General features: G+C 41.0%; 2 protein-coding genes across 4 annotated transcripts in view; one reads left to right on the top strand and one right to left on the bottom strand.

Annotated features, from left to right (window-relative positions):
- Positions 1–16,593, top strand: part of asmtl (acetylserotonin O-methyltransferase-like) — a 243,536-nt gene that overhangs the window by 93,184 nt on the left and 133,759 nt on the right. The window lies entirely within an intron of this gene.
- Positions 1–16,593, bottom strand: part of fgf14 (fibroblast growth factor 14) — a 117,251-nt gene that overhangs the window by 20,919 nt on the left and 79,739 nt on the right. For all 3 annotated transcript variants that reach the window (XM_061053174.1, XM_061053176.1, XM_061053175.1), the window contains exons 2-3: positions 13,286–13,396; positions 11,109–11,212 (exon numbers count right to left, since the gene is read on the bottom strand). In XM_061053174.1, coding sequence (XP_060909157.1) covers positions 11,109–11,212; positions 13,286–13,396 — 215 coding nt within the window. The remainder of the gene's footprint in view (positions 1–11,108; positions 11,213–13,285; positions 13,397–16,593) is intronic.

The following is a 16,593-nucleotide window of genomic DNA, read 5'->3' as shown; positions in this document are numbered from 1 at the left end:
AGGAGTCATGCAGGATCACAGGTTAAAAACAACAAAATAGTGAATCAGTGAGTGACTAACTGCTATTAAAAGAAAGTGGAAAGAGAGTCCTCAGGCAGGAATGATTAATCTCTGCACGCTGAAACTATTAAAAACAACTCTTAAAATTAAAGGTTGTTTCTTTGACAAGCGATGAAACACAAGGTAGCGGTTGCTTTGGAAAAAGTTATGGGTATTACGACCAAACAAATCACGACTGTTGCCTAAAGATATTGTTCTGGTGTCTAGTTGGAAAACATCTTAATTTCCTATAGGTATAAATAAACGAGTATGAATCGTGACACTACTATCAAATAGTGAGCATCCCCAACTCAGTAATGAGCACTGAACTGTCTGCACAGATGTGAACATAATTGTTGCAGTGACAGTAAGAGCTATCTCATACGATGGTTTAGTGAGTGAGAAGGGAAGAATGAGGAGAGACTGCAGAAAACTGTGCATAAAGTACAGTTGCATCATTTATACAGAATCAGTTATTTATCCAAGGGAGAGGGAAAGTTTGCCAAAAGTGCCCTTTCACAAGTAAAGCCTGCGCATCAGAACACTCGCTCTGACGGAAATGTAATTGTAATATTGTATGGGGGTATTTCTGTTTGCATGGATTATTAACCACATTCTCACAGAGGGTATTTTTCTTCAACGTAATACCGTTGCTGGGAAACTAAGAATCTGTGATTTCATACTGCTTTGTTCAAAACTGTCAATCGTTTGAATTTCGGGTAAATTGCAACTCATCATTTCATATTAGCCCATATTTCAAGTTTTACCAAAATATTAATAACCCTATGCAAGAAGATAACAGCTGACATTAGCATTTTGGCACTTTCTTGCTAGTTTTGGCGTTAGTTAGGAAGTGGCTAAAAGCTAATATAGTTGTTTGGTATTGTGAGACAATACAAAAGTAAATGTGTAACTTGCTAGCTACTGTAATGTTAGCTAGGAATTATCTTCATAGCTGGAGTGAGGCAATAGTATTTTTAGCTAGGACATGGTTAAATGCTAGCATTAACCATAGCTAACAGGTTATCGTCTATGCTGTTTTATATCAAAATATAGCCAAACCTCCCTCCAGATTTTGACTATAGCCACCAGCGAGGACTCTATGGCCCGCCCACTCAAGCAAGCTGTGTCAAGAGACATTATAACAGATTGTTGTCGCAAGAGTAAAACTGAAAGAACACCAAAAGACTTTCCAAACCAAAAGAAGACTTTCTTTGGCCTAGAAGAAACAAGTAATCATTTAAAAAATATCTAATATTTCTGGCTTAATCAAATATTTAATTATATTTAGAAAATCCAGTACCTGTCTTCCAATGTAAGGACTATGGTAGCCAGGTTAAGGTTCAATTATGGATATGAATTATGGATACAAGTTACCTACGGTTAGTCTCTTTAAAGGACATCACACAAAGGAGGAAAATGTGCTCTAATAAGAAATGAATTAAGTAATATACCTGTGCTTGATTTATAAAAAGGTTTTGTTGGATGGAGTGTAAAGTGGCTCCAAAGAGATAAATATGAGCACTGAGCAGAGGTTTACTGCATGGAACACTGATTATATTGACCAAAGCAGGGCTTTCCCTGCAAAACACGCATGGGACTTCCCTCCTCTCTCTCCAAATTCACCTACTCCCACCCAGTCGATGGAATATTTGTATTTTTCCAGTCTCCTGCATTCCAATTATCTGTCAGCAGCACATATTGTACAGCCATCACTGCGGCCCCTATACCATACTGACTAGCCACTATGTGATTTTGGCTACTCCATTTTAATAGAGATATAGGGATTATCCCAGATGGATGAGGGATATTCAGGGTAAGCTCTGGCTGACGGATCGATACTTGGCTGATGGCCACCATGGTAGAAAGTCGGCCCACTCAGGGAAGAAAATACAGCTGGAACATGCATGCTTCTATGAAGATACAGACAATCAACTTTGAAGATGCAGAACATGGATTTCTGGTAGCTCACGGGACTTGCAGAGGCTCTCAGAGTAGCCAACGTGCACATGTAACCATGCAACTGGCTGTTAACGAAAACCACATTGTGCAGAACCACTGAAGCAAAAGCCCTAAAACTAAAGAAACATATCTATAGTGGTGGAGAAAGCTAAGAGAAGACAAAAGTCTATCTCAGCTCTTTTAAAAAAACCTTTATTAACAGCCTGTCCCTTTTTTTGAGGAATGGTTCCAAAGTTCAGGATTTGTTTTAGGTTGCAGCTCAATTTGTGCATCATCTGTGTTTTAGTAGGGCAGCGCCATAAGATGACCTTGATAACAATTCTTAAATTTGGACAATTTTACTGTTATGATAATGCATTAGGAGGATCCACTTCAGTGTCTTCAGCGGTAGGTGTGGTTGGTAGGGGGAGAAGCAGGGTCAGTACTGATGACACACCTGAGGGGGTGTGGTGGCTCTGTCTCTGTAACCTTCATTAGCAGCACCAGCGGAGGAGCCGGGGGAACTTGGTTTTGAGTCGAAAAGACGCCGCGAGGGAGGACGCAAGACACCTGAGAGACTGGTTCTTTTTGCACATGAACTAAACTGATATGAAAGAGAGGGCTGGCGGAGGAGATCGTACCCAAGTGACTCCGTGGATCGAGCTGTCCGAGTGAGCTGGTCGTGGCACGCACAAGGATCTTGTCGGTGAGGCACCTACACGCACCCCCTCAAACAGACCGTTGCACACACATTCAGGTAAGGCAGGATACACCTTCACGTTTACGCAACACGTAAGGAGAGGCATTTAAGTTACGGGCTCACTGGCCTTAGCGTCAGGCTCAAGGATATCATTTAGCTGTGGGGCTGTGTAGTGGTGTAACATTTATATGGATAGAACAGGAGGAGAAATGATGACTGGCAGTCGAATGGAAATAGTCTTCTATGCTTTTTACACTGCAGGTCACTCCAACCCATTCACACCACATTCACATTCTGATGGCTGTCTGTCTGGTAAATTGTCCATCACATTCACATAATGCTGACACAGCAGCGGGAGAAATTTGCTGTTACGTGTCTTGCCCTAGGACACATCAGCATATTACTGCAGGAACTGGGGATCAAACCACAGACTCTCTGGTTGAGAGATGACTGACTCTACCACTGAGCCACAGCCGCCCGGTTAGTCTGTCTTTTTCCCCCCGCTAGCATTCAAAGTTAAATAGGAATACAATGCTGTTTCCCACTGCAAAGGTTTGTTTAAAAAGTGAACTCTTGTTCTCCTCCAAAGAAGAGGAAAATTCACCAAATACTGGTTCCATTATGTCGACTTTATAGATGGCAGCTCAGCTAGCAGCCCCTTCACCGGATAGCCTGTGCATGATGAAGAGAGTTGGAGAGACACAGATTCTTGACCTGTCACTGCTTTATTCAGTGATTGTAATGAACCTTTTCTTTGAATATAAAGAGGCATTTGAAGATAGTTCAGGTCCCATTAAAAACCTTGTACAGAAGGAATCATAATAAATAACTATAAGAATATAACGTGGTACAAACATTAAGTTTTTTGAAAAAATAAAGGCATTTAGTGAAGACTCATGATTTGGCTGATTGGTCTACAAGTGAAAGATGGGATCAGAAAGACTAAGAGAAGTATTTGTTCCAGAATAAGTTCCCCCTTAACAAACAAATACCTGATTCTTAAATCAAATCTACTACCAGCACAAAGACACAATGCATCAGCATATATTTGGCATTTAAGAATACGCCAAGACATCACTTTGAAAAGTTGATTGTAAAGTCTATATAAAGTATGATTGATCTTTAGTCTGCCGGTAGCCAAGAAGCTAACAAATGAGGCACTGATAGTGAAGAATGAGAGAAGTTGCTGATGCCAATCAGCTAATGCAAGCCCAACTTCAGTGCACTGTCTGAACCTTCTTTCTTCTATACAGTACATATACTACTTAAGAAAACTTTGCAGCAGTCTCACTGAAATTCATTTGCAAGATAGAGACAGGATGAAAAAGTAAGATGATGTAACGAGCATCAAAGCAAAAACATCTGATTTGAATTTAAAAGCCTCTCTACTACTGCTAAATGTAAAGTACACAAACATGGCACGCTAACAGAGAACGTCTGATCTTAGAGTGTAAAGAGACTTTTCATGATCCTTTACGATTGTCCTGATATTCCTCTAACCACATTCAGTCACTTTACTGATATACTGCATATCATAAATATGTGATGTAAACCTGTGGTTCAGAAAACAGCCGCACTTGCCAACTCTTAATTGCTTTAAATAAACAGGGGAATAACAGAGTGATTGAGGAAGTGGGGGAGATGAGATATTAATAGACCTCTAGTTGATGACCTGGAAAGAGATAGAGGACAAATCAGCCATTTAGTGTATATATGATTTATTGTTCAGAGAGGCATAATCCCCAGAGGTAAGGATAAACAAACTGTGGAGGACTCCCTGTCTTATGATGGGAAACTCCTAAGTGGCAACCTCATGGGTTGAGGAATTAAGCCAAGTCTGGAAGAACAAAACAAACTGCAGTTCCTCAGGGGGCCACTTGAGGCTGGCTCCAAAAGGGAGTAAATCGCCATTCATCCATTTACTATTAAAAAACGTAAATGTCGGTTTATTGGGTTAAAGTAATGCATAATTGGGGGCCTGGTCGAAGTGACATGTGGGTGCTGTTAGCTATCCTACCTAGCGTAGTCAGTCACTAAACTTCACCTCTCAGGTTATTTGTGATTGTGTGATTGGGGATTTTTGGGTAGAGGAAAACGATGTCCCAAAACAACAATCAACGAATACGCGGCAAGTTTGTCTTTTCCACCTTAAAGATGTATATTAAAAACCAAGAGAGTCCATCTTAGCTAGAGAATAACAGGAGTGATATTAGAAACCTGAAGGACTGCACTGTCTATTCTTAGCTCCTCTTGGCCCCGACCAACAGTTCACCGGATCAGCTTTGACACCTACCTCAGACCTTGTTGTTTATTAATGCATGAAGCTGCTCTCCTTCCAGCACTGATGACCACCACACCCCTCCCTGACTCTGACACTGCATTAAAGGCAGGAGAGAGCAACACTTTAGGAATAATGAGGCTCCCCCCTACCTCAACTCTGAGCCTCACACTCCTCTGGAGGCAAAATAATCGGAGTAATTACTATAGGTATCAGAGATCTGTAGCATTGTGAAAATATTACAGTCACGGCTATCGGCTGTGAGGAATATCGTATTTCTATATATCTTCACAGTGGTTGCCATGCTTTCCCATCATTTAATCCTGTTGAATTTGTAGTTTTAAAAGGAAACCATATGTGTTTAAAGTATTTTTTACAGTTGTCCTTCACATCTAAAAGCTGTATTTGCTTTCATTGAACATGGGATGCCTTGATGCTCCACCTTTACTTTTAATCATCGAACGACCATCAAACTGTGAAAAAGGTAATTTCCTAACATGGCAGGTTAGGAATCAACACTAATAAAACATGATCACACAGTCATTTGTTCGACACAATTGTTTAGTGTGCTGAATAATTTTGGCCTCTTAGCCTTAATTTGACAGGAAGGCTGTACAACACAAGTGGTCAAGGCCAGACGTTGAACGAGCAACCAGTGCATCAAGGACAATGACCTCATGGACATGAAACACCTGCTCTACCAACTGAGCTAACCAGCCAGCAACCCCAATCTTTTTTTTCTTAAGTGACATCTCAACACTTTAGCCTAGGTCACCCCATAAAGAGTTGGATAGGGGAAGAAAGAATAGAAATGTTAATACAAGACTTTTTGTGAAATATATAGGCAATCACATCAAAAGTAAAAATTGTTTACTTACTAACCAGCCAGGAACGTTAAGGGGCTTGTAAGGGAAAATAACTGATCAAACTAGTGTTATCAGCTAGCATACAGCTCTTTACAGGTCTTTAGGTAACATCTCTCCTCTTTTGAACCTCCTTATGCTGTCCCTCAAATGGAAAGCAGTTTTGGGCAGAACAAATTGTGGGTGTCAAAGTTAGCCAAAGATCGGCAGGATTACTTTGGATTTACTTTGCTGATATTGAATTTAATTGATTATCTTTTCATTCTTGTTTGACCAGATGTTATCCCAGACCAGCCAATCAGCAGTACTTACTATTCCAAGGCAAGGGTTGAACATATGTTCGTACATTATACCTGAAGATTAGGAAATCAGGGAGATTTGGGGAAAAGTGGCTTATCCCCAGCAACCCTGTCCCCAAATAACCATAAACCTCAGAGAAAAAAAAAAACAAGATAAACGTAATTGAAAGAAAAATTACATTTAATGGCACATTGTCTTGCACTTTGGAGGCACCACAATTTCCCAGTTTGGGATCAATAAAGTAAATCTATCTATCTATCTATTATTTGTTCTTTGGACCCATTTTGGACATTCATGGCAGCAAGCTAAGCGAAGCAATCAGAGGGGCTGAGCAGCCGCATTAAGGAGTGAAGCACACAAGACTGGGTAGATACTGGGGAGAACCAATTGGGCGTACAGCGGGAGAAAGGGTTAAAAATACTGCAGGGAGAGGTCCGATACAGAAATACAACATCTCCATTTTTTTTATTGGACAGCCATTTCTTATATACAAAATAGAGAAAAGCTTAAAATTGATAGAAATACATTTCCACACAAACACATTTCAGTTTGATATCTCATGAAAGGGACACTGTGCTAGTTGCTACTTTTCCTTTGCCAGAGATTTGGTTTTTCACCATAAAGTGACCAATTGGGATCAGTATATTAAAAATGAAAGGTCTTCTGCTTCCTCCTCAGAGTCTTACTTAGACATCTCAAACATACAGGGTTGCAATACCCTGACTGTCACATGCACCATTGTTGTAGGAAAAGCCAGAGAGATGTCAATCAAAACCAAAGAAACCATGGAGATGTCAGTCAAAACCTGATCTGCCATACCTATAGAGTCTTAAGAGAAATGGTCTCAGCATCAAGGTGAGCAGTTTTTAACCCTTTTTTTTTTTTTATAGCTATGGGTTAATTTCTATTTTCACTAAGATTGGTTGGTGTGTAAATGCTGAATTAGATACGACGTATGCATTTTAATAGTTCAAATCAAATCAGATGTTTTAATAATGAAAGGTGATTTGAATATCATGTGGAACTGAATTCTCCATCCATGAAATGCCAAGTCTTTGCAAGACATCTGAAAATAAAAGTAAAGGAGCAAAGGGCATCCATGGGAGGGTTTCCCTAATAGGCAGAATATCATAGAGCAGCATTTTGAAAGGGCCTTGGAGTTTAAGGCCAAAAAAAGAGTTGGCGGGAAAATATCAAATTCCTTCACCAGGGAGACTTGAGCCTTCTGGAAAGACTCTGTTTTCACACAAATGACCTCTGAATAAGCTGCTCTTTTCTATTCCTCCCTGTGCACAGCCTCCATGCACTTTCATTTTCACACTGATGAAAGCTCAGGGAGCCCTCACACATCCAGCCTCTTGGACTTTTCATACATCCTGAATCAAACACTACAGGAAACTTGGACTACTGACGATACTGCCACTAACAAGTGAAGCAAAAGCCACCGCGCTCGCTGCAGATTGCTCTCAAGGATTTCACTCTGAAAAAAGGGACCACTCAAGTGATGTGGCAAGTCAATTTGACAATCATGAAAGGTAGCAGACTCCTGATAAAGAAAAGACTGCAGTGAGAGACTCCAGCGATGTGAGGGAAAGGGGGGAACTAGCTCTAAAGAAAATCAGCCAACCATGAAATGCCCAACCATTTCACTTGAGAGATGGTTGGAGGATGTATGCAGCAGGAAAGAAAAAAACAGCAACAAAACCAGCACTATAGGGAGTTGCATTCTCTGGCAGCATTATTTCATCATGTGTAACAAAATTACACAATCCAACACTTCCTTGTTTGCTTTTAGGCATTTAATATCCGCGTCCCCACAGAATAATTAAGCTTTTTTATGTTTTCTCTCATTTGAATTGTCTGTTTTTAACATAAAGAGTTACGATTATCTAGAGACGTATTCAAGTTCCGTTTCCGCTACCGCCCTCAACAAGCTATGAGAATTCCTTTTTTTTCCCTTAATACATTTCAGAAGAAGTGCCTGATCCAGAGTGCAGCCTGCAGGAGGAGAAATTAGCTGGGAGTTTATTGGCTCAGATACAAAAGGAGCAGATTAAAAAGGGGTGAGATGATTGAACTCTCCTCTATTCCGTGGTGGTGTCCTTTGTGCCTGGCTGCACACTCACTTTGATGCTATCTCTGTCATTCGAGCTGCTCGCTGCGCCTTTGGGTTCCTCGCACAAAAGAATATGATGCACTACCAGAGGGCTTGAATGGGCTTTCCATCTATTCTCCTGAAAGAGTGGGACTTTCCTTTTCATTCACTTCATTTGTTGAAAAAAAAAAAAATGCATTTCATTTATTTTCAAAGTACGTCATCCCAGTAAAAGCCTTGGTGATTAATTTAATAAAGGGATAAAAAAAATGACCAAGTGAATCCCAGTTAAGAAAAAGGATCAGTTTTTTGGGGAAATGAGGCCATATTGAAAAAAGTATTTTTTTTCACTATTAAAAACAGGTTGTTTTCTGCACACTTCTATAAGATGTGTTCTGAGCAACATGTTGTTCAGCATTAATACAGGCTTCAAAGTACTTTCTGAAACGTAAGTGCACTGTAATCAAATACTCTTAATGGTTAGAAAAGGTTGATACCGGCAAGCGAAGGAGCAGAGTGCTAATGGGCGGAATGTTGGTACCTTGCCTACAGAGGAGAGAAGAGGCAGAAAAGAAGGGGGAGGATGAGGAACATCTCACAAGGCTGCCATTACCGAAGTAATTCTCACACTGAGGAGCAAAAAAAAAAAGAGACCTGTGAGTGGGTGGCTGGATAGTTGAGGTCTGATCAGAACCTCCATTAGCACAGAAATAAGCTGCAAAGAGAGCTGTGTGAAGAGGAGAGCAGGGCAAATGGTGCTGAAGGAAAGTATCGCACCGACCAGGCTCAACAAGGCCCAATTTCCAGCATTAATGACCGAGCACATGTCCATCATCGACTAGTGGAAAAAACAACAAAAATACTTCCGAGATAGGTTTTAAGAGAAACTTTAAGAGAAGCAGTAAAAACTATGCTGCCAAAAAGGGAGAGATTAAGGTTTGAATGTCAGTTAGCAGGGGGGTCGTCAAGGGTGTCCAAGGTCACCTTAGACATCCAATGAGCCACCCCATAGTTCTCAACAATGATTGGCCTGATCCAGGGATGGGGCAACTTTGGTCACAGCAAGGGCCACATTCATTAAATTCTCACTGCCAGAGGGCCAAATTGTAGTATACAAAAAACCGATTACAGTCAATTATGTCTCAAATGTATCTCAACATATACCAGTGATCAAATATTATTATGGACATATTTCTGGTTTTCATGATTTCATGGCAGATTTTGTCATGTTTTCTTCATATTTCCAATTAATTGATATGTAAAAATTGACCTGAGGGCCACGTTGAGGGTTGATGGGGGCCGCCAGTTGCCCACCCCTGGCCTGATCAGAGGTCGGACTTATGTATCGCTCAACTGTTTGGGCTGTGTTACAGGCTGCTTGTAGCTTTCCTTGCGTTTCAATGTGTTACTGGTCGCTTTGCCATCTTTTGATTGTAACATGTTTCATGTGTTTATTTATGTATGCTCTTTTTCTGTTTCTCCCCATGAATCATTCACATTTTCTTTCTTTATTCATCCATCACCTATTGATTTTTTTATTGTTTTGATGTCATGGTGTGAATGGGATATCTGTTGGAACACCTTAATTGGTTTTTCTAATAAATATAATGATTAAAATTGAATGATCAGTTGAATAATTATAGTGTTTCTTGCTTTATATGCATTCAATTCTGAATTATCATTTCCAGTTGTGCTGATCTTTGTGTCTGCAAGGGAAAACGACTGTATGCAATCAACAATTTGCACAAACTAGGTTGTTGTTTGTGATATGCAGCACATTGCACCCATGGAATATATTAATTCATAATCCCTGCTGTGCACCCCCTTAACTAAATCCATAGGCTTCTGGGTCAATCCTCCTCAAGTGAATTTTCATTTCATGGCTTAAGTCAAGCGGTGGTTATGTATTAGAGAACTCCAGCTGAATATGGGCGCGCTGTAAAGTAAGAGAAGAACACCCTCTAAACCTCGGAGGTAATGAATGAAGAAAAAATGTGTGCTCCGAGCTCTGCGGATTAGGAACACGAGGACAGCAGAGGGGAGGAGAGACAGTGAGTCTGATGGATACTCCTGTCTGGAAGACGAGCACTTCTCCCAGTGTTCCTCCTGCTGATTGATCTGAATGAAAGGGGGAGGACGGAGTGGAGGAGAGAGACTATAGAGGCTCTATCTGTGCCGGACGAGGTCTTATCACCCCCTTGGCTGTCTAGCTACCAGGAGCCTAGTCATTTTTTCATGAGAGGAGCTCAATACAGTAGTTGACTTGATGAAAAAAAAAGAAAAAAAAAAAAAGCTGGAAATTCCTCAGAAGCCCAGTCTGCATCTCAGGTATACATTATGCCAAACGTGTGTCAGAGCATCACAACAATTCCCAGGACTAAACATTTATATTGGATAGGATAACAGCATGAAAGCAGAGGCGGGCGGGCACGGATAACAGAAGATGTGTTCCTGCGGAAATATGTCACTGGGTGTAAATGGTTTATATGTGTGGAAAGCAAACTCAGGGGGGATTTAACCCGGTGAATTTCAACATGCATGCAAGAATTTCTGCTTCATGAGCTCTATAACCTACAGTGGAATGCAATTATCCTGGGTGAAAATGTGGTAAATATCTGAGGCATGTTCAGAGCCCCGTATTGGTAATGGTGTCGTGTGTGTGTCATTAAAAATGGATGTATTTGTCTTCATCTTTATCTGAATCTCTCTATTCATAAGAACCCCACATAGTTCTGTCAAAACATTGTCTCGAATTGGAATAAATATCAGATCATGTATTATGCATGTGTGTTATGCTGCTTTTTTTTGTTTGCACTTGACATTCTGATGAACATTTTCAAGACATTTCACATATTTTCGACAGCATGAAGAGAAGAAATTGGAGGTGCTTACTGATGTGTACACAAGGCCCTCCCCGTTCATGGCGATGTATAACCCTGTCTTCACGGACTGAATGGCGACAACTCTGAGGCCCACAGGAATAAGGTTGAACAAAGCTGAAAAACACATTGGAGAAGGACACACACATACATACATAAAATATTACCAAACCAAATAACCATAGATGGATCCAACAATTAGATGGACATTCAACATATTGGAAAAAGAAGATAAATCAATAATCTCCTACATAGTTCATCATCTAAATGTAAGCTGTCCATTTGTAACGCTTCACTGAGCAAGGCTAATACAATAGCTTGTTTGTGATCTCTGAAAAACCACAGTATGGATGCTGAACATGACTAGCCTAGCATGGCCATGGCCACCCAGCACTACCTGAGTAGTCGCTGTAATTAACGCTACCAGCGGTGCGTGGCAGATTTAATAGTCCCTTTTGTTGTTGTAGCAGACTCCTTGGGCCTAGTAGGTAATGGCTATTGTTTGAACTGGTGAGAAACTGTGACATTAAGTGTCTGTATATTGGAGACTTAAAGGCGCAAAACGGCCTCAGATGACCCTGTAAGTAATTGGTATTGGCAGGTTTGGAGCCAAGGGGAAGGTTGAGAGAACCGATGCGTCACCTTGCTTCTTTGGTGGCTTTTGGCCAATTTTAAAAAAACATTCAACTGAATGTTTGGCGCTCTGTCCTAACACTTGATTTTATCTTACATAATGACATGACACATCATTTGTGCACCCTATACTGTATGTATTGCCTTGTGTTTCAATAAGCCCCCTCAGCCTATTCCACAAAAAATGTGCCACATCTCCTCATGCTGACAGGAGTAAGTGACACAATGCAGAGTGTCAGGATAGAGTTAGTACCAAGCACTGGAATCAAATTAACCACCTAGCCTGGAGCGTTAGAGGAGCAGTGCCAGAACAAGCTAATAATACCCTTTTCTTCCTCTTAAGCCCAGTGTTTCTTGGTCCACTTTCCCTGCCAGGGAGGAAGATAAAGCTGTAAGAGGACTTTTGTGCTCGAAAGGCTGAAAAATTAAGGGAAGGTATTGGCCTGAAGGTTAAAGAAACTAGACAGACAGATTGCTGAATTCGTTACCTTGGGGTAAAGTCTAGACCAGGACATGAGCAAGGCACTTTCTTAAAACAATATGTGTCAACAAGAAAGCTATACCAGTTCAAATGACTGAGTAGAAGAGGATGTAGCCATTGTATCATCAAATAGTGTTTTTGCAAACCTCCCCTTTGAAGGCTTAAGTGCCCTTTTTTGGCATCAGCGGTTGCCATCTTGGATTTTTGGAACCAGAAATGATCATAATAGGATGAGACGTTTAATATGAATTGCTACGTCTCTGCCCTGGTTTACAGGACACTGTTGTAGCAACCTGCACATCACAGGAAGCCGCACCCTTACTTATACCCTGCTTTATCACCTTTTCTACTCTTAAATGGGACCATCATTTACAAAATGAAAGTCATGCAGTATTGAAGAAGTCTTGAAGCTGGGGATTGAGACCATACACTTATTTAAAAAAATTATTACTGTGGTGATAAATTGACTGTGAAGTAGGCCTGTTATCCCAGTCGGTTCTATATAAGCAGTATTCTTTCAACCACTGACTTCTCCCCCTGCTGGTCATTAGACACAATGCAGGCTTTAGACTAGGGGTATATCCATACATTTTTGGCTAGGGTGGCCCACCTGGGGCACTGACTTATGCAGGGGTGGCATGAGGTGTGTGTGATCACACTGTGAATGGCATCAACTTATTCTATATACTGTATGTACAAGCAGCTTATTGCAACACAGCTAAACTAGTTGATTTTAATATAAGTCCCGGATCTGAAAAAGGCAAAAAACCAGTCAAAGTTTAGGATTTAGGGGTTGGACCTTGGGTGGCCAGTCAGATTTCAAGGTGGGGCCAGGCCACCCCAACAAGCCTGTGGATACACGCCCCTGCTTTAGATACTCTGGCATTTTAAAACCTGAGTCAATATCGACTTCTTACATAGAGTCTATGACCTGTTCCAGTTACTCGATTGCTGTCTTCTCTACTAAAAGTGGATTTACATTCCAAAAGACTTTTGTTAGCAGTGCGTCAAATGTTTCCAGACACCTGTCAAATATCTGATCTAAAAGGGCAACAGACACTGTCAAAGTTACTCACAGGAATTACTGCTGTCATCCTTGGTCCCATCAAGAGAGCCATCGGGGTTCATTTGCAAGTAGTATCCCTGCCTGCAATATAACCTGGTCACTATACCCTTGAGCTGGGGATCTGCAGGAGGGAGAGAGAAAGAAGAGAGAAACATTAGCAATTGGCAACATGCAGACAAGCTGTGAGTGACAATGTCATTTGTAAAGACAGAAAATGTTGTTTTTTTCTGAATGCTGACACCACACAGAACTATTTTACTACTTGGTGACTCCTGTTGTGTTTTCACAAGCAAATCCCAAAGCCAACTTCCCAGGCACATAAGCCCTGCCCCGCTCAGAGATAGGCCATCCAATTATAGGCTGCAGAATTAATCTGTGGTTGTCTGACTCCAATAATGAACCCAACAGCACCCTCTCTGGGTATTCAGTGTGCAGGATGTGAAAGCGTCTGAGCTCTGTCACCTTTTAGCTGACCCAAAAGGGGAATTAGCCTCATAAATCTACGATAAATAACTCACTGCTGCGGCTGAATTTGAGCGACACAGCAGCTTACAGTATCTTGCATTGTGCCGTTTTTGTGAGTTTTTAAGAACATACAAGAAAGTGGAAAAGAAAGACATAGAAAGCTGGAAAAGGACACATTTGAATAAGCTTTGGCGTTTCTGCACATTGGGATGTCTCCAGAAAAGATATAGCTCATGCTCAAGCCATGTGACAATATTTCAACATCTATACATGTGTGTGTACCTGTGTGTGAACCTGTGTTCCCGGATGACCATCGGGGTCACACACCATCCACATTATTCTCATTGTAGAGACAGCCATCACACCGGATTTCATCCTAAGAAAGCCCCTGGGAGGTGAACAATCAACTTTACGTGGGCTTTAACCGTGATCCTCGCAAGCTCCAGTATGTGTGTGTTTGTGCGTGGGTGTCAGAGAGAGACAAAGAGAGGAAAGCGAGAGAGCCAGCATGGCCACAGAGGAGGACTCAAGAGGTCTTGCTGAGGGCACCAGAAGCTTTTTTTTCTCTCCTGCCAGTGTACAGCTAGACGCAGTCTCTTCTGAATTGGCTCTGTTCTGTCGGGGGATGGCATTCGGTGGCTCTGAGACCTTTTACCTGCTGCCTGAAAAGAGGAGAAAATGCTTCTCTGCTGGTGTCACCGAGTAATATGTCCCAGCTACAATGGTATTCTGCAGAGTCGCTTTGTTGCCTCACCCTAGCAATGAAAAGGTGGCTAAGGCAGAGTATGCTGAAAGGATGGTGGCAGTTATATCTGTCACCACATCAGGAAAAACAAATATAAGTAAAGACAAATCTGCATCAGACAGATGTCCCTTTTTTTTAATGAAGGTGTTTTATGAAGTGATACACTGATAGATTCTTTTATCTTTGAAGAGGAAATATTTGGCTTCCCTTCAATTCCATGGTGGTGTTACCCTTCAGTTTCATCTTAAGGCCAAAACGAACTAATCTGGAAACCATACAAGCCTTTAAGATCATATTGTATTTTTTCTAGCAGCCATTACCCGTACCCTCCTGTCACAACCACTTCTATAGCGTCAGAATAAAACTAATTGTGATGGTTGTTCAGGTTATGTTCAAAATTTAAGTTTTATCTTCTAAGTCAAGAAACATGCTCAACAAATTATACTGAATCGGAATTTTAGTTCGGATCTGCATCCTCGTCGAGTAGCCTCATGCTAAGCTACATGTTTCATTGCTCTGATGAGTTGGAGCTTCCAAGGCATTCTTTTTCTGTGCCTTTTGGAAATGGCATATTTAACAAAAAAAACTGAGTGGTTCCGAACTAATTCACACAAGCATACTGCTGTAGCAGTGCTGGGCTAGATAATTAACTAGCTAACATAAAAATGTTCTTTGGGGTTTGGTTAATCTTGGGGGGTAGGGGTAGGGGGGGTAAATTGATTTACCAAGAAAAGAAACCCATTTTTGTTAAAGTCAGCCATTATAAAAAATGTGCAAGATATGCAAGAGTAGACCTGCATGTCACTTTTTATAACACAGGGTGTTTATCCTTTGCTAAATGGGCCTAAAGAAAACATTTGGGACATAAATTAAGAGTAACCCTTCCTCTTTATGCACCACTGGTTCAAACTGACTGATCCATCTTCTTAATGTTTTTGTATTTCATCAGACACAAGAGGCTGTTCTCAAGCAATACGGGACATGTCATAGCTGGGGGGGAAACAAGACTTTAAATGCATTACTACCTTTTTTTGTTGCACCTTCAACATCAACCTATTATTACTCTGTCTGTCAGCCACTATAATGGGAAATATGGTAACATAATGATGGCGAAATGCATTGGTTAATTATCCCAAAACACATGAACAGCTATGAATTAGATACCATAGAACAAAACCTCGGGAATAATCAAATATTTCTGCAATCTAGAGACGTGAAGTTTGCAGCACCGGAATGCAGGAGAGAGAGAAAACACCCCTGCACACAAACACCAACGTTACACACCATTTCACATGAATATTTAATGACTACATAATTCCCCGGGGGAAATACTGTTGTGCGGACACCTGAGGTTTGCTAACCTGTGATCGATTAATGACTTCGATCAGCAGCATTTAAACAATGTGTGGATGTGAGGAGAGCTTGATTCTGAAGACAGATCCGTGGGGGGCAATCTGTAATCATTAAAACTGTGTAACTGGTTGCTGGCTGTGTGACTCTACTCCCTCTTTGTGTTTGTGTGTTTGGAGGTGAACTTGGCTCCACCATCATGCTATAAATCATGTTGGTGATGTTGGTGATGGTCATGCTGTGATCCCTGGGGCGAGACAGCCAGTATATCACTCTCTCACACACACACACACACACACACACACACACACACACACACACACACACACACACACACACACTTTTCTCCAGTTAGTTTGAAGATTTTATAATTCAGAGAAGCAAATGACACGAGATGAAATCTATGGAATTTGAGACAATTTGTCAAATGGGACTTAAAGTGGACGTAAATAAATATAGTTTTGTTTTAACATGTTTCAGTAATTCACAGTTGACTAACAAAGTTTGATTGAAAAATCCTGAATTCAGTCATGTCTTCGAACAAACCAGCACGTTATTTATGAGCGACAATTTCACATCAGACATCAGCCCATTATGTCACTCTGATGTATGCTAGTGCATACATCAGAGTGACATAATGGGCTTGGCAACTTATTAATGCAACTCATGCTGAAGGTCAAACTTACTCATGTGCAATGGGTAAAATGTTTCGTCTGTGCGTCTGCAGGTTGTGTATAAGATAAGTTGTCCATTTGGTT

The sequence above is a fragment of the Labrus mixtus genome, chromosome 13 (assembly GCF_963584025.1).
Source record: "Labrus mixtus chromosome 13, fLabMix1.1, whole genome shotgun sequence".
Classification (NCBI taxonomy): Eukaryota; Metazoa; Chordata; class Actinopteri; order Labriformes; family Labridae; genus Labrus; species Labrus mixtus.
Note: the sequence above shows the minus strand (reverse complement) of the source record. Positions and strands in the feature narration are given on the sequence as shown.